Source organism: Narcine bancroftii, chromosome 6, assembly GCF_036971445.1.
Source record: "Narcine bancroftii isolate sNarBan1 chromosome 6, sNarBan1.hap1, whole genome shotgun sequence".
Taxonomy (NCBI): domain Eukaryota; kingdom Metazoa; phylum Chordata; class Chondrichthyes; order Torpediniformes; family Narcinidae; genus Narcine; species Narcine bancroftii.
The window spans coordinates 77,675,515-77,702,296 of NC_091474.1; the positions used below are offsets into that span (position 1 = coordinate 77,675,515).

Consider the following 26,782-nt stretch of genomic DNA (forward strand, 5'->3'; position numbering starts at 1 on the left):
GGTTCAGTTTTCTAGCTGTAGGATTCTGCCTGTGTCCTTCCCAATGCATCTGCACCTTCCAGACTGACAGTGATCAACTCAAGGCAAGGTATCCCAGAAGCTTGAATTTGATCTTAGATGTGGAAGGGGATAGAATTGATTGACAACTCAAGCATTGTTTAAAAGTTGTACAAAATTAATTATTTGGAAATTGGTTCATTTAGAATTGTGCTCTTTAAAACAGCAATATCTGATGTCAATGCACATGACACCTTATGGAGTTTGATAAATTATAAACTTTGGCTGCATAGTTTTGAAAATATTTTATAGGCTTAAAATAGTTATATTTGCTGCATTTACAATTCCTAAATCCCATCAGAATATTTAATAGTTTATCTTCTTATAATTGCATTCTGAAGTAAAGCAAAATGATAAATTGTAAAGAGACAGTCAATTTTACAAAATGATAGGCAGAGACTCTGTTGTGATTTATATTTATCACAATAATACATTGTCAAAAGTCATTTAGCTCTAGATGTTGGATCCACCCATTTGCTTCTTCATGATCTGAAGGCAGTTTCCATCTTAGCAATTAAAACGAGGTGACCCATTCATTCATTAAAATGCTGGGCTTTAGATTGAACAGTGTAAATGTAACACTTCTGAATGCAGGCAATGAGCTTGGTGTCAAATGCATGAGAGGTCTTTGGAATTTTCCATCCAGGTGGAATGTGGAGGCTTTGTTTCTATGAAGACATTGATAGATTTCTGGAGATTGCAGGAGTCAAGGAATATGGGTATAGTGCTGGACTATGCACCTGAAGAAGAAGTAAACCGTGATTTAGCAGAATTATGGAGCAGCTCTGGATGTGGGATGGCTTATACCTGCTCATGTTCTACAGTTTGATTGAGGGTAACAAGACTGAAATTTTCTTCTCCACACCAGCAAAGATTAAATCACTCAGTGTTCCTGTTATTCACTTCAACGGTGAAAAAGATGGCTGTGGCATTCATAATGGTCTGCCCCACTGCAACAGAAAAAAAAAACTGTCTGCCTCGGTCCAAAATGAAAGATCACGAGACATAGGAGCAGGCCCATCGAGTCTGCTTCACCATTCTAATCATGAGCTGATCCATCCTCCCACTCAGCCCCACTCCCTGGCTTTCTCTCCGCAATCCTTGATGTCCTGACGAATCAAATACCTGTCAATCTCTGCCTTAAATACACCCAATGACCTCACTTCCACAGCCGCCTGTGGCAACAAGTTCTATAGACTCACGACCCTCTGACTAAAGAAAATTTTCAGTGTCACTGTTTTAAATTGACGACCTCTTGTCCTAGACTCACTTACCATGGGAAACATCCTTGCCACAGCTACACTGTCCAGGTCTTTCAGCATTCGAAATACCTCTATGAGGTCCTCCCTCATAGATGACTAATTGGTCAGTAAACAGAAGAAGCAATTATAAATCTTGCTCGAATGGAGGAGGTTTCAAAAGAGGTGTAAATTGGAATGATTACAGGTGGGCAAATGGCCACTGTGCTTTCACTTAGCTTAAATGATTATTGAATCATTTTGTACTTTGTGGGGAATAATTAAACAATTTTTCTCTTTACTTTTCAGGTCTGTGCTGTGTAACAATCCAAAAATGACTTTGATTCCGAGTTACATTCCTGCTGCCACTTTAAAATTGGTGATTGAGAAAACATTAATTAGACGAGTTTCGGCACAAGCATTCTCTTCTGCAGTCCATCTGGAGTGTCTCAGGGTGTCCTTCAATCCCATCAGCAACTTCAGTGAGGAGAGTCTGCAAGGTCTGATTGGACTGAGAGAACTTCGCTTGAATGACAACGAACTCTCAACATTTCCCTGGCACGTCCTCTCCCACCTGCCACACCTCTGGCTGCTCGATTTACAGGGCAACATCCTTCTTTCGATACCAACCCAAGCAGCTGCTTATTGCAAAAACATCACCTACCTAGATCTATCAAATAACAGGCTGACAACACTCTCATCCAGTGTGATCTCAACATGGTTGATGGTTCCAGGCGTGGCCAAAGTGATTTCACCCACTGGAAATTTAAAACTGATCATCGGTAGGTAAATCAACATTCATCGTGTTTCATCTGTGCTGTTCAGTTGAAATATTTTGGAGTAAATTCACCAATAATACTGGACAACAATTTTTTCATAAGGTTTGCTTCCTGAAAAATAAAAGGAATTATGATAGACAACCAAGCTAATTTGAGTAGGAAGTTGGAGAAACATTAATTGAACTTTTATTGAATTTTAGCATGTTTAAATGATGCTGATATATGGCATTAGTTCAACTGACATAAAAATTCTTTCCTGCTAATTTTCATTTGTACTTAGCATCTGATGCCTCTCATATAGGTGTCCAACAATAGTTGCCCAGCACTGATGAAATCCTGATACTGCTTTTCCATGATTACAATGTCCCGGAGAAACCTTTCACCATGTTCATCACTGACTGCACCAAGATCAGCAGGGATGAAGTCCAAGCGTGAATGCAGAAAGTGAATTTTCAATGAAATTTCATGGTTTTATATGCTTGAAGTAGACTTAAAAATCACAAAAAAATAGGTTTTATCTAACAATATGTGATAGGAAAATTTTAAAGGTGGTTTTCATGATCAGCAGCCGAAATCCATAAAATACACCCAAAAGTGTTCAGAAAGCAAAATCTTCATTGCCCAGTGCAGTTCAATATCCAGCTGATTTCTCACTGAATTCTTGGTCTAAAACTCCAACATATGAACAGAGTAAAACACAAAAGTCTGCAGACGGAGTGATTGAAGTAAGGACAGATTTCTGGAGAAACTCAGCAGGTCAAAGAGCATACATTATACAGCAGAGATAAAGATACGTAACCAATGTTTCGGGCTTGAGGCCTTCATCAAGTTACGATCAAAATATAGGTAGGCCTAACCCTAACCCAAACCAATACTCCAAATGTTGTCTCACCAAAGCTCAACAAAATGTCCATACTTCTGTAGCTCAACTACTTTGCAATCAAGGGCAATATAGCAAGAGCATTCCTGATTGAAACTCCCACAAATCTGCATCTTCTTAACCAATGCACCTCGCTCTCTTCACACACAAATGTTTAATAGATTCTCTTGACTTTGCATTTCCAATCTTCTACTAAAGATTTAAACATCATCATTTCCCAAACTGTGATCGATCTTGCTGACTTGTTTGACCTGCCAAAATCTAGGCTTCCTGCCTAGTTTTGCATCATCATTATACCTAGGTGGGTAACAATCTTTCTTCCCATCAAATGTGAACAGCAAAGGATCCAATGCTGTAGTCTCCCATTAGTTTCTGCACTCGTTTATCGCTGTATCTACAGTGAGGCAAAGAGTTTAGGAGAAATGTGAAGGGCAAACTTTTTTTTAATAATGAGAGCGGTAGATTCCTGATGATGGTGAATTTATTGTCATATACACAAGTACGGATACCCTAAAATTCTTAGCCTGCTGTAGCGACACAGGTATATAAGATACTCTAACTCAGGGTTTCCCAAACCTTTTCTTTCCACTCACACACCACTTTAAGTAATCACAGAGCACCAATGGCATAAGGATTACGTAAGGTGGTATGTGAGTGGAAAGAAAAAGTTTGGGAAACCTTGCAACTACAGCAGCATAAATTAAATTAGCACAATGTTAAGAAAAAATACAAAGACAGATAAATAAATATTCACAGTTGTGGTGAGTGAAAGAAGAAAAGGTGGCATCTTAATAGTGCAGACAGATTTTTGATGGTCCCAGAGTAGTTTATGGTTAGGGAACAGTAATATGGGCAGGTTCAAGAGCCTGATAGCTGTTGCTTATAAAGTTCTGGATTTCAGCTTCTGTACCTGTAATGTCTTGGAGATCTTAGATGTTTGAGCATTAATCATCTTATTTGCATTTGTCTTCCTGTAAGATTGTACGCAGCTGTTAACTAAACATTCTAAATTAATTTAACTATAAATTAAAACTAGACCAGAACTTGGCCAACCTTACTCAGTTAGCAGTTAACACAACACTGCTACAGAGCCAGTGATCAGGAATGGGGTCCAAATCCCACACTGTCGGGAAGGAATTTGTATGTTCTTCCCATGTCTGCGTGGATTTCCTCCTGGTACTCCAGTTTCCTCCCACACACCAGGGTGTAGGCTAAGTGGGTGTAATTGGGTGGCACAGGTTCATATGCCAAAAGGGCCTGTTACCATGCTGTATGTCTAAATTTAAACTAAAAAAAACCATAATAATGTAACATTTTTTATTAAATTTGGAGGCGACCTCAGTAAATATACTCAAGACAAGGATGGATAATTTAAAAAAATACACACTAGGGGAATTAAGGGATATGGGGAAAAGGCAGGTCAGTGGAGATGAGCCTGTCATCAGATCAGCCATGATCTTATTGAATGGCGGAACATGCTCGACGGGCCAGATGGCCAACTCCTGCTCCTATTTCTTATGTTCTTACCTAATCTAAGTCCAAGCTGATCCTGAATACTTCTAATTTTTTTTCTCTCTTGACCCAACATTTTCCAGCGTATAAGCAGCTGAAATATGTTATTCCCTGAAAAATATTAAACAAATTACCCAGATCTGGATGAAAGATTCATCAGCCATTATCTGATTGGTGGCGCAAGTGATGGGCCAAGTGGCCTGATCCTGCTCCTATGTCTTATGCTCTTAAATGTTTGCTGCATAAGAGGTTGTTGGCTTTGAGTCAAACCACATGATCTATCTCCAGCGCACTGACATGGTGCTGTTAATAAGAAATTTGTTAACTAAATCTTACTAATATTAGCGTAGAAGGAAAACTGTTGGAGCACAGCATTATTTTTCATTTAATATAATATGCAAATATATTATTTTCAACAGGATTACATAACAACCCTTGGGAATGTGACTGCAGATTATCAGAACTAGTTAATATTGTTAAGATCCACAATCCAACAACAGCATTGATGGATCCTGGATTAAAGTGTTCCAGACCAGAACACCTCTCTGGGGCTCTCTTCAGCAACATAGAGCTAAACAAGTGCCAGACCCCAAGCATTCATGTCGCTGAAGGTAAAGTGATCGCAGAGACAGGGAGCACCGTGTCACTTAATTGTGCAACCACAGGAGTTCCCACCCCTGCTGTCAGCTGGAGGAGGCTGGATAACGTCCCACTGAATGGCACAGGTAGGTGCCTGGTCATTGTAGGCAAGTATTGTTTAGTAATTCAAAAAGTTGTAAATCAGTCGTAAGTTGCATTCATTCTGAATAGGTAAGTAAGTTTTTTTCCACTGGTCGGCAAGACAAGATTCAGGGGAGTAGATTTAAGATGGAGATGAGGAGGAAATGCTTTTCCCAGAGGGAATTCTCTTCTCATGGAAGCAGTGGAAGTAACCTGAAAATACATATTTAAGACAGGATTGGATAGATTTTTGCATAGTAGGGGAAATAAGGGATATGGGAGTGGAGATGAGCCTATCATCAGATCAGTCATTATCTCATTGAATGCTGGTACAGGCTTGAAGGGCTGAGTGGCCTACTCCTGTAATACAGTCAGAATCAATGAATCTCACACTAGGGATACAGGCTCTTCTGCCCACCATATCTTTACTGACCATAAACCACCCATTTAAACTAATCCTCTACTAGTTTCATATTTTTTCCCTGTTAACTGTACCCTATCATTCACCTTCATGCTCGTGCCAATTTTGGGATGGCCACTTAACCAATCTATATGCCCAGAGAGTCAAAAGTCCCTGGAATAAATCCACACAGTTACAATGGGGCTGTCTAAAAGTCCACACGCACAGCCTTGGAGGTCTGGAATGAATCCAGATGACCAGAGCTGTGAGACAGCAGCTCTATTAGTTGCACCTGTAAATACAGGGATTTCACCTTTCACTTTGTCTTCTCTGAGAATAGAAGAGAATCACTTCAGGGGTGACACGGTTAGTGAAGCAGTTAATGCCAGCGACCTGGGTTCAAATGCGGCACTGTCTGTAAGGAGTTTGTACATTCTCCCTGTGTCTGCATGGGTTTCCTCTGGGGGCTCCAGTTACCTCCCAGGGTTGTAGGTCACTTGGGTGTAATTAAGCAGCATGGGCTCGGGGGAAGGGGGGGGCGGCTGAAAGAGTCTGTAATTGTGCTGTTGTCTAAATGTTTTTTAAAAATTAAAGAACTGAAGGAGGGTATTTGGCCCATCAAATCAGGAAGGGATAGCAAACATTAATTTTAGCACGCGTGTTGACCAAATCCTCTTTGAAAACAGATCTTAATCCTGATATAAAAATGAGAACAATCAAGTTTTTGGATTTAGATAGTGGTTCAAACAGTTGAAAAACCTGAGACTTAATTATGATTTTAGCTGTGTGGGTGTCAGTTGTCACACAAGAACATATGAAATAGGAGCAGGAGTCGGCCATCCGGCCCATCGAGCCTGCTCTGCCATTCAATAAGATCATGGCTGATCTGAAGATAGGCTCATCTCCACCTACCTCCCTTTCCCCCATATCCCTTAATTCCCCTATAATGCAAAAATATTAACTATATTTACTGAGATAGCCTCCACTGCTTCCATGGGCAGAGAATTCCATAGATTCACCATCCTCTGGGAAAAGTAATTCCTCCTCATCTTGAGGCTATGTTTCCTAGTTATCGACTCACCTACCACTGGAAATATCTTACTTACCTACCTACCATACAGTGCATGACTTCTTGACCATGAATGTTCTGTTAAATTCCTACTTCAGGGCAAAAATAAATGCTGAAGGAGTTTCTGACTGGCAGAAGGGATGGCACCATTAGACTTAACCTGTCCTCTTGCCAGAGAGAGAAGCTTTCATAACATTTTATAGAGCAAATTATTCCTGGTAACCTGGCCTGACCAATATGATCTCCCACTTATCATTAACATGACAGATAAATATTTGCATGCATTAGAGCTTGTTGCTGCATTTCCAATATTACTAGAATGACAATGAACTTGTAGCAAAAATGTATATTTCTCCTTTCATCCAACATTCTTTCAATATTCCTTTGTCTGCAAACATTGGATTGCATTCCATATTTATTCTGTTGCAGAGGCAAAAATATGTTTTCTCTGTCATAGGAAGTTATACAATAACTTGAACCTTTAATATATCCACATATTCTCCCTTAACCTGTTTAAATATGGTGAAAGATTGTAATTTAGAATAAGAACTTAGATGTAGTGAACAATTCCACCGATCTTTGAGCCCCTTCGTGATTGAATTAATTCAATCAATTCTCTCTGTCTTAACTCGATTAAATTTTTACATTTAAAATGTAAAAAAATAATTTGCTGCCCAGTGGGAATTCTTACAAAACATGCCAAATATGTAAAATCTTGAAATTTTGATACACATTAACAACATACAAGCTGCATATATTTGTGATATTTAGCCAGGTGTTTGAGCTATCCTTTCAAGAGCATTGTTCAAAATTTCTTTAGAAAAGTGGTCTTGACAGACAAATAAGTCAAGGTAATTGTGACTAGTTTTAAGATCATTGACGTGATATATTTTAGGCTTCAACATAGAAGAACCCATTCTATCATTAGAATGTGCTTGCATTTTACCTTGTCCAAAAAGTTGGTTACCGTTTACATCTTATGGATGCTACGTGACCTGCTGAGTTTCTCCCACATGTTTGTCCCTGGCATCTGCAGACTTTCTTGTTTAACATGCGTAGAGAAGAATGGGTTTTCAACAAAGAGTACAAACAAAACATAAATGTATAAAGAGAACAAAGCATAAGCAAAACATTGGGATGTTACCAGAGCTTCAAGAACTGTGTTATAGGGAAAGGTCAGGACTTTATTCCCTGGATGAAAGAAGAATGAAGGGAGATTTGATAAAGGTATACAAAATTAAGAAAGATGCACATAGAATAAATGCAAATAGGCTTTCTTCCACTGAGGGTAGGTGAGATACAGAACAAAAGGACATGAGCTAAGAGTGAAAGGGAAAAAGTTCAGAGGGAACATTAGGGGGAACTTCTTCACACAGAGATTGAGTGGTGGGGGGGTGGAATGAGATGCCAGCTGAGGTGATGAATATGGGCTTAATGTGGAGGGCTGTGGACTGGGTGCAGGACAGTGGGACTAGGCAGAATAATAGTTCAGCACAGTCTAGAAGGGCCTGTTTTCTGTGCTGTGATGTTGTATGGTTCTAAATGCAAATGCAATGAGAAACAAGAGTTGGGTATATTTCACTGCGTTCAGATCTTAATTAAATGATAGCACTTGGAACTTACACCGTAACTATAATTGCATGTGATGCACCTGTTGTGTTTTTCAGTGATAGTGGCCAATACCAACAAGGCAGTAAAGTGGTCTACACTCAACCTATCAGATGTGTCCCATCAGGACTCTGGTGATTACCTGTGTAGAGCCAGCAATTTGATGGGAATAGCTGGTGCTGCCATTTCTCTCATTGTGATCAACCCTGCTATCACAATGGTATCTGTCAAATGCACACCAGGTCAGAGATGTGTCCGAAAAATGAGAAATCAGGAACTCGGTGAAGGCAATAGGAAACTGATAGCCAGGTTTGCAAGTTTCCGAACCTCCGGAGAATCATCAAGGGGTTCCTATTCTATCAGGAGGAAAGATTACTTTGTCATGGACCACAATAAGAAGAGATCAAATGGAAATATCCCAGAGATTGTCTCCTTAAAGATGGATCCTTCCAAAATTAGTGGTTTATTGGAAAATCGAAGAAGCATCAATGATTCCAGCAGTACAATAATGAGTCGACCATCAATCCAACTGGAATCCGACTGCTTAGTCAGAACTCTCAGGGTAATCGGAGGTACGTATCATAGCGTGTCCTTGGCTTGGAGATCACCTAAGGCCACGAACATCACTCTTTTTAGTGTTTTGTATACTACTTTTGGAGAAAGGGATATGAGCAGAATAAACGTGGGCCCTGGGAAGACCAAGATCACCATTGATGGTTTGATGCCACAGACCAAGTACATTGTCTGTGTTTGTGTCAAAGGAATCATTCCCCAGAAAGAGCAATGTGTGATTTTCTCCACCGATGAGGTGGCTCATGCAAGTGGGACACAGAAACTGATTAACGCGGTGGTGATCACGGTGGCCTGTGTAATCGTGGTCCCTCTCACTCTCATTGTCTGCTGTGGGGCTTTGAAGAGACGCTGCAGAAAGTTCCTGATAAAGCCTCCAGAAGATGATTATCAAAACAACTCATTTGTTACGTTTGAAAGCTTGGCGGCAGAACCCAGGCCAGACCCTGCTGAAGTAGAGTATCTGACTCATCACAGTAAAGATGAGGCCAACAGACTCCTGTCACCGAGGTCCAGTCTCGATTCCGAAGAAGTAACAAACCATGAAGCGCAGCAAAATGAATATTTCTGCTGATATCAAGATATATTTCTGAGATTTAACCCTTTGGACTCCGAGTCCGTGTTATACCCAACTACCAGCTGGTTCATACTGACTTTTAACCTTTCATACTGTAGTTTACCCATGGATCCAGTCCAGAGTATGTCTTATGAAAAGTTAAAAATGGCCAAAGCCTAAAGGGTTAAACATCGTCAAACTAGAACAACATTTAAAAAGTCAAGGATCTCTCCATTCCAACTTAATATTTTGTTTGGCACCTGCTGGCTATAATTTCCAAAAACCTCCATGGAAATACACTTTTTTTTAGATTGATTTAAACAACTGAGAATCTATTCCTTGGAGTCATGTTAAAAGCCAAATAGTTTTAAAGAAATGTTAACAATGGCCTGTCAATTAGCACTGAGATCACTAATCAAAAGTTTTGAGAGTTGTTTTTTTCAAGGAATTCAAAAGTTGGTGCTAGGCTGGCATTTATTATTCATTCCTACTTGGCACTTGTACCTTGAGAAGGCAATGGTGAGCCACCTTTCTGAACCATTGGTTCCCCTGCATTAAAATGTTGTTGGGTAAGGGATTCCTAGCTCTCAAGGAAGGCAAAATATTTCAAATGGAAAAATTGTACAGTATATGACTTAGAGGGGAATCTGTGGCCGTTGGTGTTCCTATCTCATTGGCACCCTTGTTTTTCTAGGCCAATGGTATGAGTTTTGATGAGTGGAACTCATTGCAGTTGCTGGATGGTGCATCCACAATGTAAGATTCAAGATTCAATTTATTGTCACGTAATAAAAAGTTTCATATTACACAAAATTGCCTTTTGCCTGCTGTAAGGTAACCTGCAGAAATTTCCTGAAGCACCTCTTACAGAGAAAGAGAAGCAAAGGAAAGATCCCCCAGGAGTCACTGAGTGTCCGTGGGTTTGCCCCAGTACTCTCGCAGTCTCTGCAGCCACACAGTCTAGTCCAAACCATTGGCAACCGAAGCTCCAGATCCAAACCTCCCGCGGGAGCACAGTGTCCGCAGGAACACTGTCGATACAGCAGTTCCGGCAGCGTCGCCATTTTTTCCAGGATGGCCGTCCTGGAAAATGTCATGACTGTGAAGAGAATGAGTGCTTCAAGTGGTGGATGAGGTCCCACCACAGTTATTATTGGATGCTGTCAACCTTCGTGAATGTTGTGAAGTTCTTCCCATCCAAACAAGTAGAAACTACAGGTCGAGTACCGCTTATGCAAAAACCCAAAACATTTTGTGCACCGACATGACGCCACAAAATATTCCACACCTGCCCATGTGGGGCTCTGATGCTTTGTTGGCACCAGTTTGTTACCAACCTTTGTCACCACCAGACCTACATGCATTTGCTCACTGTAATGACTCTGGAGGAAACATTTAAAAACGCTGTCCAGCAGAATTTCTAGTAGTTGGTGCTGCATTTATCTTCTTTTGTAAGCAGAGATCAAGTTTTTTTTGTTAAGTACAAAACATTATTTTCATATGAAATCTGAAATTCATCTCCACCTAAAATGCCATGTTTAAGTGTAACATGGCCAGCAACATTATTGTGTTGAAAAAAATTACAGTGTGCTGTAACCTTTTGATCGTAGGTGGAGACCGCTGTTGTTGTTTAACAGCTGATACAGGTTTCCTGCTGATGCTACTGCGCTGCTTAGTCACCCTACACACGTTAATCCAAAATCCAAAACTCCTCTGGTCCCATTACTTTTTGGATAAGGGGTACTCGACCTGTATTCCTTCACACTCCTGCTTGAGGAAGAGAAATTTGGTGGTTAATTCCATTTAACTTCAAGTGGAGTTCAGTGTCTTTGCTGTTGGTCACTCTCTCCACTTCAAGTCAGATACTTGTGCATACTAGTCCCACTTCAGAGACTTCAACATAATATTCCAGGCAGCAACACCAAAGCAGAATTAATGTTGGGCTGTAGTGTTTCTTTTGGAATGAGTCAACATTCCTGGGTAGCTGTAAAATATGGAACTCTCAGTGCTCCTTCCGAATGGTTCAACGTGGAAGGATGTTCATCACTTGAGAGATGGTAATCAGTGGGAGGTTTCCTGTGTAAATATGTCATTTATGGATCATTTATTTTTTGATAACTTGTACTTACAGTGTATAATAATACATCTTAACACTTGTACAAACAAAATTTGATCTTGAACCACTTTATCAGATATAATGGCAGATGACCAAAATCTTGGTCAAAGAGATGAGCGCATAACAAGATATCGGAAGGAAATTCTGTGACTAAAGGGCATGGAGCCATTAGAATGATGAATGTCAAAAGGTCAGTATTAAAGAAGGGAAGATATCATCAGGGATGAACATTATATCCAGGGATGAACGTTACAATGTGGGTAATTGAACAGAAGGTAAATGCAACTTGGTGCATGTCGGGACACAAGCAGTGGCAATTAGCATGACTTTGCATTTCAGAACGCTGCCATGTTTCAGGTAACCAAAAGGTCTTCATTAATTGTAAAGTTTTTCTTGTAAATTAATGGTTGAGATGCATGAATTTTATTTAAGTCCTGTACTTCTGTAAGAATGCTACAAATAGGCATGTGAATGCTTTTCTACAATATCTTTTTGTTTTATATGAATTCTAGTGTGTAAATTATTTCAAAGGGGCTTCCAGTCTTTGAAATTTCTAACCACCGAAGGCATCTATTATTTGCAGTATAATCCTGGCAGACCTTTCCTTCCACATGTATAATCTCTACTTTATTCTTATTGTCTAAAGTCTACTTGGTTAAGTCATTAATTGAAACATTTAAAATATAAATCATTTTACATTTTGAAATCATTGCTGGGGACTTCTTGTCATGAATCAACATTCAAGTAGACTTTAGAACTTCTCCAGCTTAATAAAGTCAATGTAATTGAAGTGCTTTTTCAAATGTTTGCCGACTTGAATCAGATAATAGGTATATATTAAATATTAATACATTGTGAAACTGTAACATCTCATGCCTTTGTCATAAATTACAAGATTTTGACAAACTGAGTGAGAACATGAAATGATTTTCATTGGATGCCAGCTGGCATGTTATGGATCACTGTGGGTGAGACTGATCCTTTCCATTTCACTACTGTTGCCTAACCATTCACCTGAGATCATAACTTCTTGAGGACAACAAAGAAGAACTGATGCTTCTCACGAATAGTCCTGGACCAACAATACTGAAGAAAGAAACGCGTGCTACTTTGTAAGTATCGCTTGTTAAAAACTTTATATAAACCTGCAGCAACAATCTGTAAACTTCCCTTGCTTTTACTTTATTTAATACAGAAGACAAGTTGGGCAGGATTCAGAACGGTTCTCTGTTCTTTGACTAAAATGGCAAGGGCAGCGCAGTGAGTGTAGGTGCAGAACGGTTAGTATAGCGGTTAGTGCACTGCCGTTACAGCGCCAGTGACCCAGTTCAAATCCACCCCTGACTGTAAGTACAGTCTCCCCGTGTCTGCATGGGATTCCTCCGGGCGCTCTGGTTTCCTCCCATCCTTCAAACACATAGCAGGGTTGTAGGTCAATTGGGAAAGAGAAGGGACTGTTACCATACTGTCTGTCCAAATTTTCCTCCATAAATATGTACAGTTGTAAATTCACAAATATCAGGGCGATTCTCTTGAAGTTAACATTTTGATTTAGGAAAGAAACTTTAATATTTGATGAAATATTCATAACCACTCTGTTTAGATCTCTGGAAGCTGGGGACTAATTTTAGGAATATTAGTAACATCACTGTATTCAGAGCATATTCCTTCCTTCTCCTGTTTAATGCACTTGCATATCATATCTCAGTCATGCATTGCCCTGAACCTATAAAGTCATTACATTGCACAGTGCAATGGCAGGCCTGTCAGCCCACCATGTCTATGCTAGCCATTATGCCTTCCATCACTATCTTTTTAAAAGAAAAATAATGAATTTAAAATCTTGAGCTACTATGGTGCGATATGAACTCAAGTCGCTGTATCTTTTTCTTATGAATTAGTCTAATAACAAACTAATTTATTCCCTGCTTCAGATTGGTGTCATCAAAGGGCAGGATCAGAATCAGGTTTATTGTCACGAACAAATTGTTATGAAATGTGTTGTTTTGCAGCAGTGTGTGTACAGAACAAGGAGCAAACATGAGGATGAATTTTGCGCAGAAGAAAGTGCAAACATGAAGATGAATGACAACTTTCTGAATGCAAGATTTAAGAAAATAAATAACTAGTGCAGAAAGGAGAAGAAGTGAGGTAATGTCCATTCAGAAATCTGCTGGCGGCGGGGAGGGAACTGTTTTTCTGATGTTGAGTGCCTGTCCACAGGCTCCTGTCCTTCCTTCCTGCTGGGAGCAGTGAGGGCATGGCCTGGGTGGTGAGGATTCTTGAGAATAGAGGCTGCTTCTTAAAGATGGTAGACTCATGCCCATGATGGCGCTGGGCGAGTTTGTTGCCTGTTCCTGTCCTGCACCTCCATACCAGAACCAGTCAGAATGGTCTCTTTTACCGACCGCCTAACCAGTGCTTGATATCGCCCACCGCCTCCGGATAGCCATAAAACTGGAAAGTCTGCAGACACCGTGATTGAAGGGGAAACGCAATGCTGGAGAAACTCAGCAGGTCAAACAGCGTAGTTTATACAGATAGCAAAGAGAAAGTGACATAAGGAAAGTATCAGGGTCACCTTGGTTCTGTATCTTTATCGTTGCTAAAGTGCCCTGTTTGACCTGCTGAGTTTCTCCAGCTTTGTATCTGCAAACTTACTCTTTTTCTTGCCCGACTAAATACTTAAGGTTGAATACAAAGTTGGGATTAATCCCATCCACTTGTTAAAACAGCACCCCACCCTGAATTTACTGCTTCAACTTCAGGTATTTTCTCACCAATTTGAACATTGACTGATGCATTTTACAGACGTGGGTCGAATTCCAGATGGGGTTCGTTTCTCTATGGAGCGAAGGCCGAACTTCAGTAATAAACAAACTTAGGAGAAACTGGAGGGATTCTGCGGGCCAGGCAGAACCCGTGGCTGGAACTAGTCAGCCAACCGTTCGGGTCGGCACCTTTCAGTCTTGACACAGGATCCCGCCCCAAAATGTTGACTTGTCCTCTCTCTCCACCGCTCTCCAGCTTCTGGGCGTTTGCCCTGAGATCCCAGCACCGTCAGTTCTTGGGTTCCTCCAACTTCAGTGCCTGACCCACCTTTGCCTTCCAAGGTTACGTCAGATAAGATTACTGCTAATGTGATTAGAGTTCATCCCAAATTCCCCACCTCCGCGCGTTCGGTCGCAGCGCTGCCTACATTTAAGTCGGGAACAAGATGTGGAAGGTTTTCAGTCTCGTCCTCATCTGTTGCGCTGAACAAACGGTTGCATCCTGTGTAACAGGGTGTACCTGCAGAAATGACAGCTTTGGAAGGTGAGAAATGAGCCCTGTGTCGGATTTCGGAAACATCGCATCCGATGAACTAAATTTATATATAAACGTATCACTTGGGATACTATATATTTACTAAATATTATGATTTATTTGCTTATATACATGTTATCATGTATATATATTCTCTCTGGATAAAGCGAAGTTGGAGTGGCCTCTCCAGGGAGCAAGGCAAGGCATAGTTGATAGGGAGTTTGTTTCCCCCCACCCCTCCGCCCGCCCGCTAATGACAAGGTCCAACAGCATCGCAGGAGATACCGAGCTGGTGCTGGGTGCAGCCGTCAGCCACCTTCGGGGCTCCGACTCTGGATTTTTCCCTTCCCAAACAAAGCCTTTCCCGTGAGCGGGGAGAGCCACAGGGCAGCGGAGGTTTGAAATCGGAGTTCTCCCCCTCCTGGATGAGTGACCATCCGCGGTGAACGAGCCTTGCCCGGAGCAAGGTGTCAGTGGCCCCTTCTCCCGCCGGTGAGAGCAGCTCCGCCGGGTAGAAGAACTCTTCTCTCTTTCTCTTTGGCTTGGCTTCGCAGACGAAGATTTATTGGTAGAAGAACTATGCCCCCCACATGAAGGCCAGGAGTTGGACTTGGTTGTCAGAGGCTGTTTGAGATACAAGCCACGAAGAGCTTTGTGAGGCAGCGGGAGCTCGTCCCCACTACCACCCTTCAACATTTAGAGCCTATATAATCTTTCTTTTTCTTTTCTTTCTTTGGCTTGGCTTCGCGGACGAAGATTTATGGAGGGGTATGTCCACGTCAGCTGCAGGCTCCTTGGTGACTGACAAGTCCGATGCTGGACAGGCAGGCACAGGGTTGCAAGGGCAAATTGGTGGGTTGGGGTTGGGTGTTGGGTTTTTCCTCCTCTGTCTTTTGTCAGTGAGGTGGGCTCTGCGGTCTTCTTCAAAGGAGGTTGCTGCCCGCCGAACTGTGAGGCGCCAAGATGCACGGTTGGAGGTGAGATCAGCCCACTGGCGGTGGTCAATGTGGCAGGCACCAAGAGATTTCTTTAAGCAGTCCTTGTACCTCTTCTTTGGTGCACCTCTGTCTCGGTGGCCAGTGGAGAGCTTGCCATAGAACACGATCTTGGGAAGGCGATGGTCCTCCATTCTGGAGACGTGACCCACGCAGCGCAGTTGGGTCTTCAGCAGCGTGGATTCGATGCTTGCGGACTCTGCCAGCTCGAGTACTTCGATGTTGGTGATGACGTCACTCCAATGAATGTTGAGGATGGAGCGGAGACAGCGCTGTTGGAAGCGTTCTAGGAGCCGTAGGTGATGCCGGAAGAGGACCCATGATTCGGAGCCGAACAGGAGCGTGGGTATGACAACGGCTCTGTACACGCTGATCTTTGTGTGTTTCTTCAGGTGGTTGTTTTTCCAGACTCTTTTGTGTAGTCTTCCAAAGGCGCTATTTGCCTTGGCGTGTCTGTTTGCTATCTCTTTGTCGATCCTTGCATCAGATGAAATGGTGCAGCCGAGGTAGATAAACTGGTTGACCGTTTTGAGTTCAATCTATATTCTAATATATATATAATTTGTAACATTCATATGGGATATTATATATTTAATAAATTTTATAATGTATTTTATATATAAATTCTCTCTACATAATTTATATTTTATAGATATATATAATTTACATATTGAATTGGTGTTTGCAATGCAGTATTAATGATAAACACCCTTTTACAGAAGTATGCTTTATTTCTCAGGAGTCTGATTTGCATGACTTCAGCTCTGCAAAGAATACCACAGAATGTCCCGTCCGCTGTTAAAAAAATCAGGATAGAAAATTCCCACCTGGCGGAATTGCGCCAAGGTGCATTTTCCACAGCGGCTGCCTTAGAATACCTGTGGCTGAATTTCAATGACATTACAGTCATGCACACCAGATGTATGGAGGGCCTGAGCAAACTATCCGAGTTGCGCCTGCAAGGGAACAAACTGAGGACAGTGCCATGGACAACTTTCCAGGACTGCCCAGCCTTGAAAATCTTGGATTTAAAGAATAATAGACTTGACGGCCTTCCAGAAAATGCACTGAGGCACCTTACCAACTTGATTTATTTGGATTTATCATTCAACAGGCTGACTGTGGTTTCTGGAGATGTGTTCCTGAACTGGCCGGTCTATCTGAGAACACAGCAGTATGATGGCCCAGGTGATGCTGTTTCCAATGCTGTCCTGGCTCTCCATGATAATCCTTGGTTCTGTGACTGTCGCCTTGAAAGTTTTGTACACTTCTTCAAATCCATCAAACCCCCTCTTATTCTCATGAACTCTTACCTCACCTGTTCAGGGCCGGACACCAGGGCAGGGGCATTTTTTGAACAAGTGGAATTAAAGAGTTGCTTTAAGCCATTGGCCATGTCTGAAAATACGAACATCAGCGTTCCTTATGGACAGAAATTACATCTGTCTTGCAGAGCCAAAGGAAATCCGACCCCTACGATGTGGTGGACAAAAGGTGTGAGGATCTTCAGGAAATTTAATGGTAAGCCAAGAGTCATAGACAGAATCTGGTGATAAACTGGAACAAGGTCAAAATTTAAAGAGAATCCAAGCTGCCTTTTGGAGAATGTGGGCAAATGCTAAATGTAGGCCAGATCTCATCTGTTCTATCCCTGCATTTCAAACAAGGCAGACAGATTCTCCATCTGTGTAGGTTGGTAGAACCAGCTACCAGAGGCAGAGGTAGAATGGGGACAATTGCAACCTTTAAATATCTCAAATTAAATCAATTCGATTACATCTCAGTGCAAATGTATATTTCCAGTTGGCATCAACACTTTCTACTTCAGGAAAGTTATGTTGATGAAACAAATTGAACAAGATTGAAGAAGTGCAGTGAATAAGGAATTGGATTCCAAATATCTCCAGGTGCAGTGATTTGAAATTAAGTCCTTTGGTCCATGCCAATCAAACGCTTGAAGTTCTTCACTCGGAATGAATGCAAAATTGTCATTTTCTCCTCCTGCCCTTGATCTTACACTCCTGTGAGTGAGAGGCGATGTTTTAAATTAATAAAGTAATACTTGGAAAAATCAGATCAGACACATTATTGTCATGTTAAAAAGATAAATGTAATATTACACAAAATTGCCTTTACTCTGCCATGATGGCAGATTCGCCATTAGCATTATCATTGCCCTTACAGTTGGAGAAGCAGAACAGAGAGCCCCCCAGAGTCACTAAGTGTCGGTGGATTTGCCTCCAGCGCTCCCATAGCCTCTGCAGCTGCACAAGACTCTGGTTCAGTTCAAACCCACAGTAACCTGAGCCCAGATCCAAACCTCTGACACGATCAGGAAGCCTTCAGAGCCCAGGATGTTTAAGAGCCCTCCTTGCCTTCAACATGTCTCCAGTAACCCGCAGCCTGGTGGGAGTCCGATGACCTCAAGTCACCAGCAGCCCGCAACCTGTGTGTGTCCTTCAGCCACAGAGTCCCTCATTTGTCTGCCACGATGATCACTGTCCTTAGGCTTATCTCCTCTCCCATCTCCTTCTCTCAAGGGGGGGGGGGGGATGTTCTCCCAATTTCCAGTCTACTGCTCCTCCAAAACTGCAGCCTCTCGATTCTGCTGCCAAACTCAGGCATCACCCTATTAGGCCCAGACCTCGTGGTAGTAGGATTTTAAATAAAATATCGTCAAATCCTTTAACAGGCCATTTAAATCCTATAAGCCTGTACTGAGCCAACGACAGTAGGACAGGGAAGTAGGACCCCACAGGGAAGTGCTGGGTCTCTCCTCTCTGCTCTCCCTGGGTCTGGACCAGCAACAGTCCTGCAGCATGCAAAAGTTGTGCTGATTGACCTATTTCTAAAAGAAATGTGCGAGGCACATTCTTGGCTAAAGTAGGTTTTAAATCCAATGGATCTCTTTTAAGGAAGCAATCAAGTTCGAGCTAAATGAAGTGTTAAGAGGACCAGTCACACTGATGAACTTGATGGCAGTGTGAGGTGGGACAATAACCATTGCCAGAGTTTTATCTCCATCCCAATGGTAGGGATCCAGGTCATGTTATACTTTAAATATGGTCCATCATTACACTGTTACTTCACCATTTCTTTACATTGATTACAGTAACGCTCAAAAACATTGATGAAGAAACTGTGAAATCAGAGCTAGTCATTCCATCTGCACATGGCCCAGAAGAAGGAAATTACAGTTGTACTGCCGCTAACTATCTGGGAAATTCAACGGTGCAGATCCTGGTGAAAATTTTGACTTCACTCCCTTTATCCACCCCCTCCTCCTTGCCCCACACACCCTTGGAAGAGGAGAATGCATATATTGATGTCAGGATTGCAAAGCAGACAGTATATGGTATAACACTAGAGTGGCATGTCACTACACAGAACCCTGCTGAGACCTGGTGCACGCTACACTTTGGGAAATTTGAGGATGCTGAAAGGGAAAAGATTTCTATCGGACCGGGCATAAACACTTACTCAGTTAATGATTTGTTTCCAGCCACAAAGTACAAGGTGTGCGTGGCACTGAAGAACCAATCTCCGAAAAGAGGTCAGTGTATTGTGTTCATCACAGGCACCGATATCAGTGAAATGGAACAGAGGGAGAAGCTGATTCACATCATCGTCATTGTCTGTGCCATGGTTCTGGCAGTCCCCGCCGGGTTGTATGTGTGCACGACTGACACACGGTTCAGCTGCTTTGACAAATGTGCCAAGGCTTGTCGGCGACAGAGACGAGGAGAGAGGACACTGAGGAAGGGGGCGCAGAATGTCACCTTCGACAGTCTGCAGACAGGGAGTGATGCTAAACTCTGCAACCGAGATTCCAAGGAAGACAGGAGGAGGCATAAAAAGTCAGATGACAAAACCCACAAGATGAAAAAAGAACTCAAGAACAGCGATGAATTGTATTGATTACACCGAAAACAAAATTTTTTCAAAAGGTTTGTGTCCTGAAAAAATATTGGGGATTATGATAGATAATTCAAGCTGAATGGAAATATAATTTCAGATTTGCAGTATCACAAAGAAAGATGGAGAAACATTAAATGAACTTGTATTGAATTTAGCAGGTTTAATCGCATAATGATGCTGACACATTGCGTTTGTTCAACTGACGTAAAAATGTTTTGCCTCAGCATCTGATGCCTCTCATGTCAGTGTCCAACAATAGTTGCCCAGCATGGATGGATTCCAGTTGCCCTGATACTGCTTTTCCATGGGTCGCAATGTCCTGGTGAAACCTTTCACCGTGTTCATCAAGATCAGCAGGGAAGAATTCCAAGTGAGAATGGAATTGTATGCTTGAAGTTAATTTAAAAAGATGACAGGAAATCACAAAAATAGATTATATTTAAAAAATGGTACGAGATAGGAACATTTTAAGGTGACTTTTGTAATCAGCAGCTCAAAATCCATAAGTGTTCAGGAAGCAAATTCTTTCTTGTCCAGTGTAGAGAAAACTTAAATGATTAGTGAACATTTTATGTCTCGGATTGATGTATATTTTTCTGAACTCATCCACTGGGATCCTCCAGCTTCTCCCTCTTTGTTTTTATATTCACAGCTGTTGACCACAGGGCAAGTTCACGGGGAATTTTCACTGATGGACTGTCGTGGAGATTTAGCTAAATCATTGTTTATTTCCTTGGTATAGCTTGCAGGGTATTTAAACAAGTGTGCTCAAGAAAAGTGACTTTGAGGGTGGGTGGACAAGAGAATTCAGACACAATACAATCCCCACTTTAAGGTTTTATACATGGTATTTTGACATGATTTTATTTATGAAGTGAAACACGAAAATCTGCAGACACTGATTGTGGTAAAAACACAGAAATTCTCTATGATTTTGTTTATAAGTAGAAAGCCTTGCAACAAATTGTGAAGCAGTGTTGGAGGCTGAGTTTGTCTACAGTCCTTTCTGGGAAGTTAGTTGTCCCAGAACTGATAACCACAGCGTGATTGCATTCACTAAGATAGCATACCACCATCTCCTCAAGGACGATAAATGCTGGTCATATCAGCAATACCCATACCTCAAAACATGAACACATCAAACAGTTGTAGTCTGGGTAAAATCAATTTCTATCAAAGCGAAGATGATACTTTTATGTAAGAGGAGCATATTGAGAGCAAATGACACAGAAGCTGCTTTCATAGCGTCATGGATCCAACTAAAATCCAGGCTATATCCGGATTAAAGTACTGTGTAGCATGCTGCAGGCATTTGTTTTGTATTTCTGTCCTTGGTTGAAAGGTCTTAATTTAACATGAACCTGTTAATGGTAGTGAGCTGAAATGTTTATCTAGTTTTCCTCATTGTTCTTACACATTTATTATTAATTTAAAAAAATAGACATATAGCATAGTAACAGGTTATTTTGGCCCACGAGTCTGTTACCGCCCAATTTACACCCAATTTAACCCTGATACATTTCAAGTGATGGGAGGAAACTGAAGCCCTGGGGAAAACTCATGGAGACACGGGGAGAACATACAAACTCCTTACAGACAGCGCGGGATTTGAACCCGGGACCTGATCACTAGTGCTGTAAAGGCGTTGTGCCAAAAGTTGTATCTTGCGTAAAAGTATTTAAATCTACCAGGTAAAATCCACTGCCAGATTACAAGAGACAAATTCTTCAAAGTAAATGAAGCGGAGCTGATAATTGCTTTGTATAGTATTTTGCTACCACCTGATCACCGATCCATATGGTTTGGAACATACTGTATTCTTATACTCAGCTCCGCATGCAAGAATTGGGTGTGTAACTGAGTACTTTTTGATCACGTAAGATTTTCTTCTCTGCCATTGCAGATTTCAGATTTATTGTCAGAACACGTAGAACCCTGAGATTCTTTTTCCTGCGGGTGAGGCAGAATTATCACTTATTGGTAGTGCAAAGAAAACAAAACTAATCAATGTACACTTAAAAATATATAAAGAAATGTAAACAGACTGACTGTGCAACACAGAGAGGAAAAAAAATCAATAAAGTGCAAAAGAAAGAGTGCTTAAATGAGTCCCTGATTGAGTTTGTGGTTGAGGAGTCTGATGGTGGAGGGGGAGCAGCTGTTCCTGAACCTGGTGGGGCGAGCCTTACGGTAGCAGAGAGCAGGGTGTGTACTGGGTGATGTGGATCCTTGATGATTACTGCTGCTCTCTGATGTAGGAAGGGTTTTATCTGTGATGTCCTGGGCTGTGTCTATTACCTTTTGCAGGGCTTTACGTTCAGGGGCATTGGTATCCCTATACCAGACCACAATGCAGCCTGTCAGCTCACTTTTCACCACACATCTGTAGAAATTTGCCAGGGACGCTATGTCGCATGAAACATCCACAAACTCCTGAGGAAGTAGAGGCACTGACGTGCTTTCTTCATGATGCTATTAGTGTGTTGGGTCGAGGAAAGATCCTCCAAGATAGTGACTCCCAAGAACTTAACCCATTCCATCTCTAAACTCCCATTGATCACTGATCATAAACGTCGGGTTTTCTCTTCCTGGTCAACAACCAGCTCCTTGGTTTTGGTGACATTAGGTGTGAGCTTGTTGTTGGAGTACCGTTCAGCCAAGTTTTCAGTCTTCCTCTTGTATGATGATTCATCACCCATTTTTATACAACTCACTACCCTGGCATTATCAGCAAATTTGTAGATGGTATTGTCATACCGAACCCCAGAGTCATAGGAGAGCATACACCTATGACTGAGTGGCTCGGTACGAGGACAACACCATTTCATTATACAGGTACTCCCGGACTTACAACCTATGCGACTTATGTCCATCTGCACATACAACCAAAATTCCACCCCTGAAGATCCCATGTCTCCCTTCCACAAAGGATTGTCACCCACTGTTTAACTGGCAATGCTTTGAAAACAGCTGCCATTCTGTTCGTTGGGCAGCGACTGTACCACAACAGCTGTTTTGCAGCCATTGACGTGTAACCAAAGCTCAGTGCCTGAGCACAGTATGATGAACTGAGGGATCTGGGTTTCAGGTCCACTGCTCTTTGAAGGTGGCCACACAAAGAGAAAGGGTGTTAAAGAAAGCATGGGCTATGCTTGCCTTCGTTGAGCAGGACACTGACTTTGGTCAGCCTGTGTGTGGAAGAGATCCAGGAGTATCAGAGCCAGCACCACCAGGCTGAGGAACAGCTTCTTCCCATGGGCAGTGAGAATGTTGGACGTCCAAAGGAACTGCGCACACTGACCCTCCAAGACTCTCATACTCATGAAACAAAATTTATTTATTTAAAAATTAGGCAACAGGACCTTTTAACACATGAGCCTACACTGTCCAATTACACCCAATTGACCTTCAACCCTGGTAGGATTTTTTGAATGTTGGGAGGAATTCAGAGTACCTGGGGAAATCCCATACAGACGCAGGGAGAATGTACAAACTCCTTACAGACAATGTGGGATTCCAACCTCAGTCATGATCACTGGCCTTGTAACAGCGTTGTGCTGACCACTACGTTAACTGTGTATAGATGAAATACTTATCCTGCATATATATTATCTGTAGGTGTGTTACGTCTGGTTGTGTGTCTACATGTTTTGCATCGAGGACCAGAGAACACAGTTTCATCGGGTTGTACCATCAGATGACAATAAACTTGACTTGAATACTGTGTGCAATTCTGGTTTGGAAGCTTTGGAAAGGGTGCAGACGTTTTTACCAAAATGCTGACTGGCAATAGATCGTATGAATTATAATTTAGATGTACCACACAGTAACAGGCCCTTCTGGCCACGAGCCCAAATACTCCAATTAGCCTACAACCCCCATAGAGTTTTTTTTTGGAGTTATGGAGAGAGGTTGGACAAACTTGTGTTATTTTCTCTGGATTAAATGTGTTGAATGGCCTTTTTTGCATGATATACAATATTTGATTCCATGCAATTGGCAGATATTATTTCCAATTCATTTATTTTGGAATTATAAGTCAAAACTTTACATTGAGAGGCTGATGCAATTTAGAAATAGACTTTAAAAGTAGGTTACCTTCTGGCTAAATGGATGGAGTTAATCTTCAGGATGTTAAATAGGAGTTAATCTGCTCTTGCCCATCTTCTAAAATCAGTCCAGATTAATGGAACAAAATCCTCTTTTTCTGGTGAGCTCTAATAGTCTGAAAATACCACTGGGGTCTCAACCTTCTTCTTATTAATAAAAAATAATAACATAATTCTGTTGGTATTGTAATATAAAATTCCTCGTGACTGCTAGGGCATAGTGGTTAGCACAACAGTGTTACAGCACCAATGATCGGGACCATGGTTCGAATCCGGCGCTTTCTGTAAGGAGTTTGCACATTCTCCTCGTGACTGTGTGGGTTTCCTTTGGGTGCTCCGGTTTCCTCCCACCCTTCAAAACATACCGGGGTTGTGGGTGTAATTGGATGGCATGGGCTCGTGGGCCGAAAGGGCTTGTTACCGTACTGAATGTCTAAATTTAAAAAAAATTAAAACATTTACATTTTTAAAAATTTAATAGATGACTGATATATTGCAATTATGTCCACCAATCCATGGTGGATTCAATAAGATGTTTCTGGATGAATGGAATGAATTGAGTCTCAAATATGATATGAACTCACATCCATCAAAATCAGATAAATGAGTCCAAGATCAAGACCAAGATGTCAAATGAGATGGTCTTTGTTCCGCATGTTTCTGAGAATGAATTAATGTTATTATTTAGAGTCACAGAATCATAACTATGGAAACTGAATCCTCAGTCCAGCTTGCGCCTCCCAACTATGGTGCCTTCCTGAGTTAATCTTATAAAGCTCTAAACATTTCCTATCCAAGAACCTGTCCAAGTTTCTTTGGACAGCACGGTTAGCACAGCGGTTAGCGCAATGCTATTACAGTGCCAGCGACCTGGGATCATTCGAATCTAGCTCCTTCCCACCCTTCAAAACTTACACGGGCTCGTGGGCCAGAAGGGCCTGTTACCACATTAGGTCTAAATTTAAATTCAATTAAAACATTTTTAATTTAAATATTGGAACTAAACCGATCTCTACTACATCCTCAAAAACACAACGTGCTCTTCAGATTCCCTTTAAATCTTTCCCCTCTCACCTTACGGCCTCCAATTTTAGCCTCCCCTGCTTTATGGAAAAGACTATATTTACCTTAGCACTACCTCTTGTTATTTTATAAAAACTCTTAGATCAACCCTCAGCCTCCTTTTCATCGAGAAAACAGCCCCAGCAACATCCTTGCAAATCTCTTTTGTGCCCTTTCTGGCATATTCACATCCTTCCTACAATGTGGCGTCCGGACCTGCGCACAATATTCCAGGTGAGAGCAGACCAATAACCTCTATCCTTGGCACCCCAGCCCTTGTAATCACCCAATGAAGACAAATGTGCCATAAGCCTTCTTCACAACATTGTCTGCACGTGTTGCCAGTTTCAGGGAACAAAGTATTTACACCCCTAGATTTCTCTGTTCTATAGCACTCCATGGAACCCTGTCATTCACTATGTAATCACTGCCTTGGTTTAACATCCCAAAATTCATCAATTTGCACTTGTCTGAATTGAATTCCAACAGTCATTCCTTTGTCCACTTTCCCAGTTGATATAGATTTGTGAGCAGCAGGTTGGAGCAGCGGTTAGTGCAACACCTTTACAGCGCCAGCGCTCGGAACCGGACATGGGTTAGAATCCCGTGCTGTCTGTAAGGAGTTTGTACATTCTCCCAGTGTCTGCGTGGGTTTTCTCTGGGGGCTCCGGTTTCCTTCCACCCTTTAAAAGAACACTATCAATACCCTTATTAAAGTCCACAAAGACAATTTTGGCCCTATCAATCCTCTTGGTCACCTCTTTGAAAGATTCAATTTCCCATGCACAAAGCCATGCTGATCATATGCCCCTCAGCCCTCAATGTTGTGCTGACCTATATGTTCCTACCAAAAAAAACCCTACCTTGTAACCCTCTATTTTTCTTTCATCCAACACCCCTAATGTTTCAGCCTCTACCACCTCCCCAGCAAGGCATTCCAGGCACCCACAACTTTCTGTGTATAAAACTTACCCCTAATAACTCCCCTTAACTTTCCTCCCTTCAATTTGTACAGACATCCTCTAGTGTTTGCTACTCCCTCCCTGGGAAAAAGGAGCTGGCTATCTACCTTATCTGTGCCTCTCAGAATCTCTCCTCTTTCCATGCTTCTAAGAGAAAAGCCCTACCTCTGCTAACCTTGCATCATAAAACTTATTTTCCAATCCAGTCTTTTATCAGTCCTTGTCTTTTCAAATACAGATAGATCATGCCTGTCGGAATCCTCTCCACAACTTACCCACCACTGATGTTAGGCTCGCCAGCTTGTAGTTCCCTGGTTTGTCCTTCCAGCCTTACTTAAATAAAAGTAAAATATTTGTCACCTTCTAACCTGCCAGTACCTTACCCGTAGCTAAGAAAGATACAATAATCTCTGCCAGATCTCCACAGTTTCTGACCCTGGTTTTTGTAATAAAATCAATCATTGTTAAAACTTATGCAGAACAAATACAAATTAAAGGAACTTCAATTTTAAATGAGTTAAATTTAATATTTTCTCAAAAAAAGTTCACAGCACATATTTTAAAATATGTGGATTAAACACAATACCACACCTTTGATAGAAAAAATACATTTTATGCATATTAATTTATCCTAATTTTATCAAGGCCCAAAATTTGCCATTCCCCCTTCACCAATTAGTCAGTAAAAGAAAAACAAAAAGTGAAAACGTTCTGCTTAGAAATTCATCAGTGGCGTCACAAGCCCATTGATTTGTCTGGTAGAACTGGTTGTCCTAATGTTCCTTCTCAGTTGGGTGGTATGGAATATTACCTCTGTTATAGATTGGGAGCCCTTGAAAATAGAGAACCACACAGCACAAACTTTGGCATCCAATGCCCATAATGTTTATATTAACCCTGCATCTGATACTAAATGCAAAAAGTG

The 26,782-nt window shown here is 41.5% G+C and overlaps 3 protein-coding genes across 4 annotated transcripts in view; 2 read left to right on the top strand and 1 right to left on the bottom strand.

Moving 5' to 3' along the window:
* The window catches only part of cdhr1a (cadherin-related family member 1a), a 123,730-nt gene that overhangs the window by 26,578 nt on the left and 70,370 nt on the right, over nt 1-26,782 (bottom strand). The window lies entirely within an intron of this gene.
* lrit1a (leucine-rich repeat, immunoglobulin-like and transmembrane domains 1a) lies at nt 1,412-9,407 on the top strand. Its single transcript, XM_069886872.1, has 4 exons — nt 1,412-1,422; nt 1,605-2,077; nt 4,886-5,191; nt 8,323-9,407. The coding sequence occupies exons 1-4, from the start codon at nt 1,412-1,414 to the stop codon at nt 9,405-9,407; spliced, it is 1,875 nt and encodes a 624-aa protein (XP_069742973.1).
* Nucleotides 14,747-19,724, top strand: lrit2 (leucine-rich repeat, immunoglobulin-like and transmembrane domains 2). Its single transcript, XM_069888216.1, has 3 exons — nt 14,747-14,820; nt 16,546-17,327; nt 18,919-19,724. The coding sequence occupies exons 2-3, from the start codon at nt 16,559-16,561 to the stop codon at nt 19,722-19,724; spliced, it is 1,575 nt and encodes a 524-aa protein (XP_069744317.1). The 5' UTR covers nt 14,747-14,820; nt 16,546-16,558.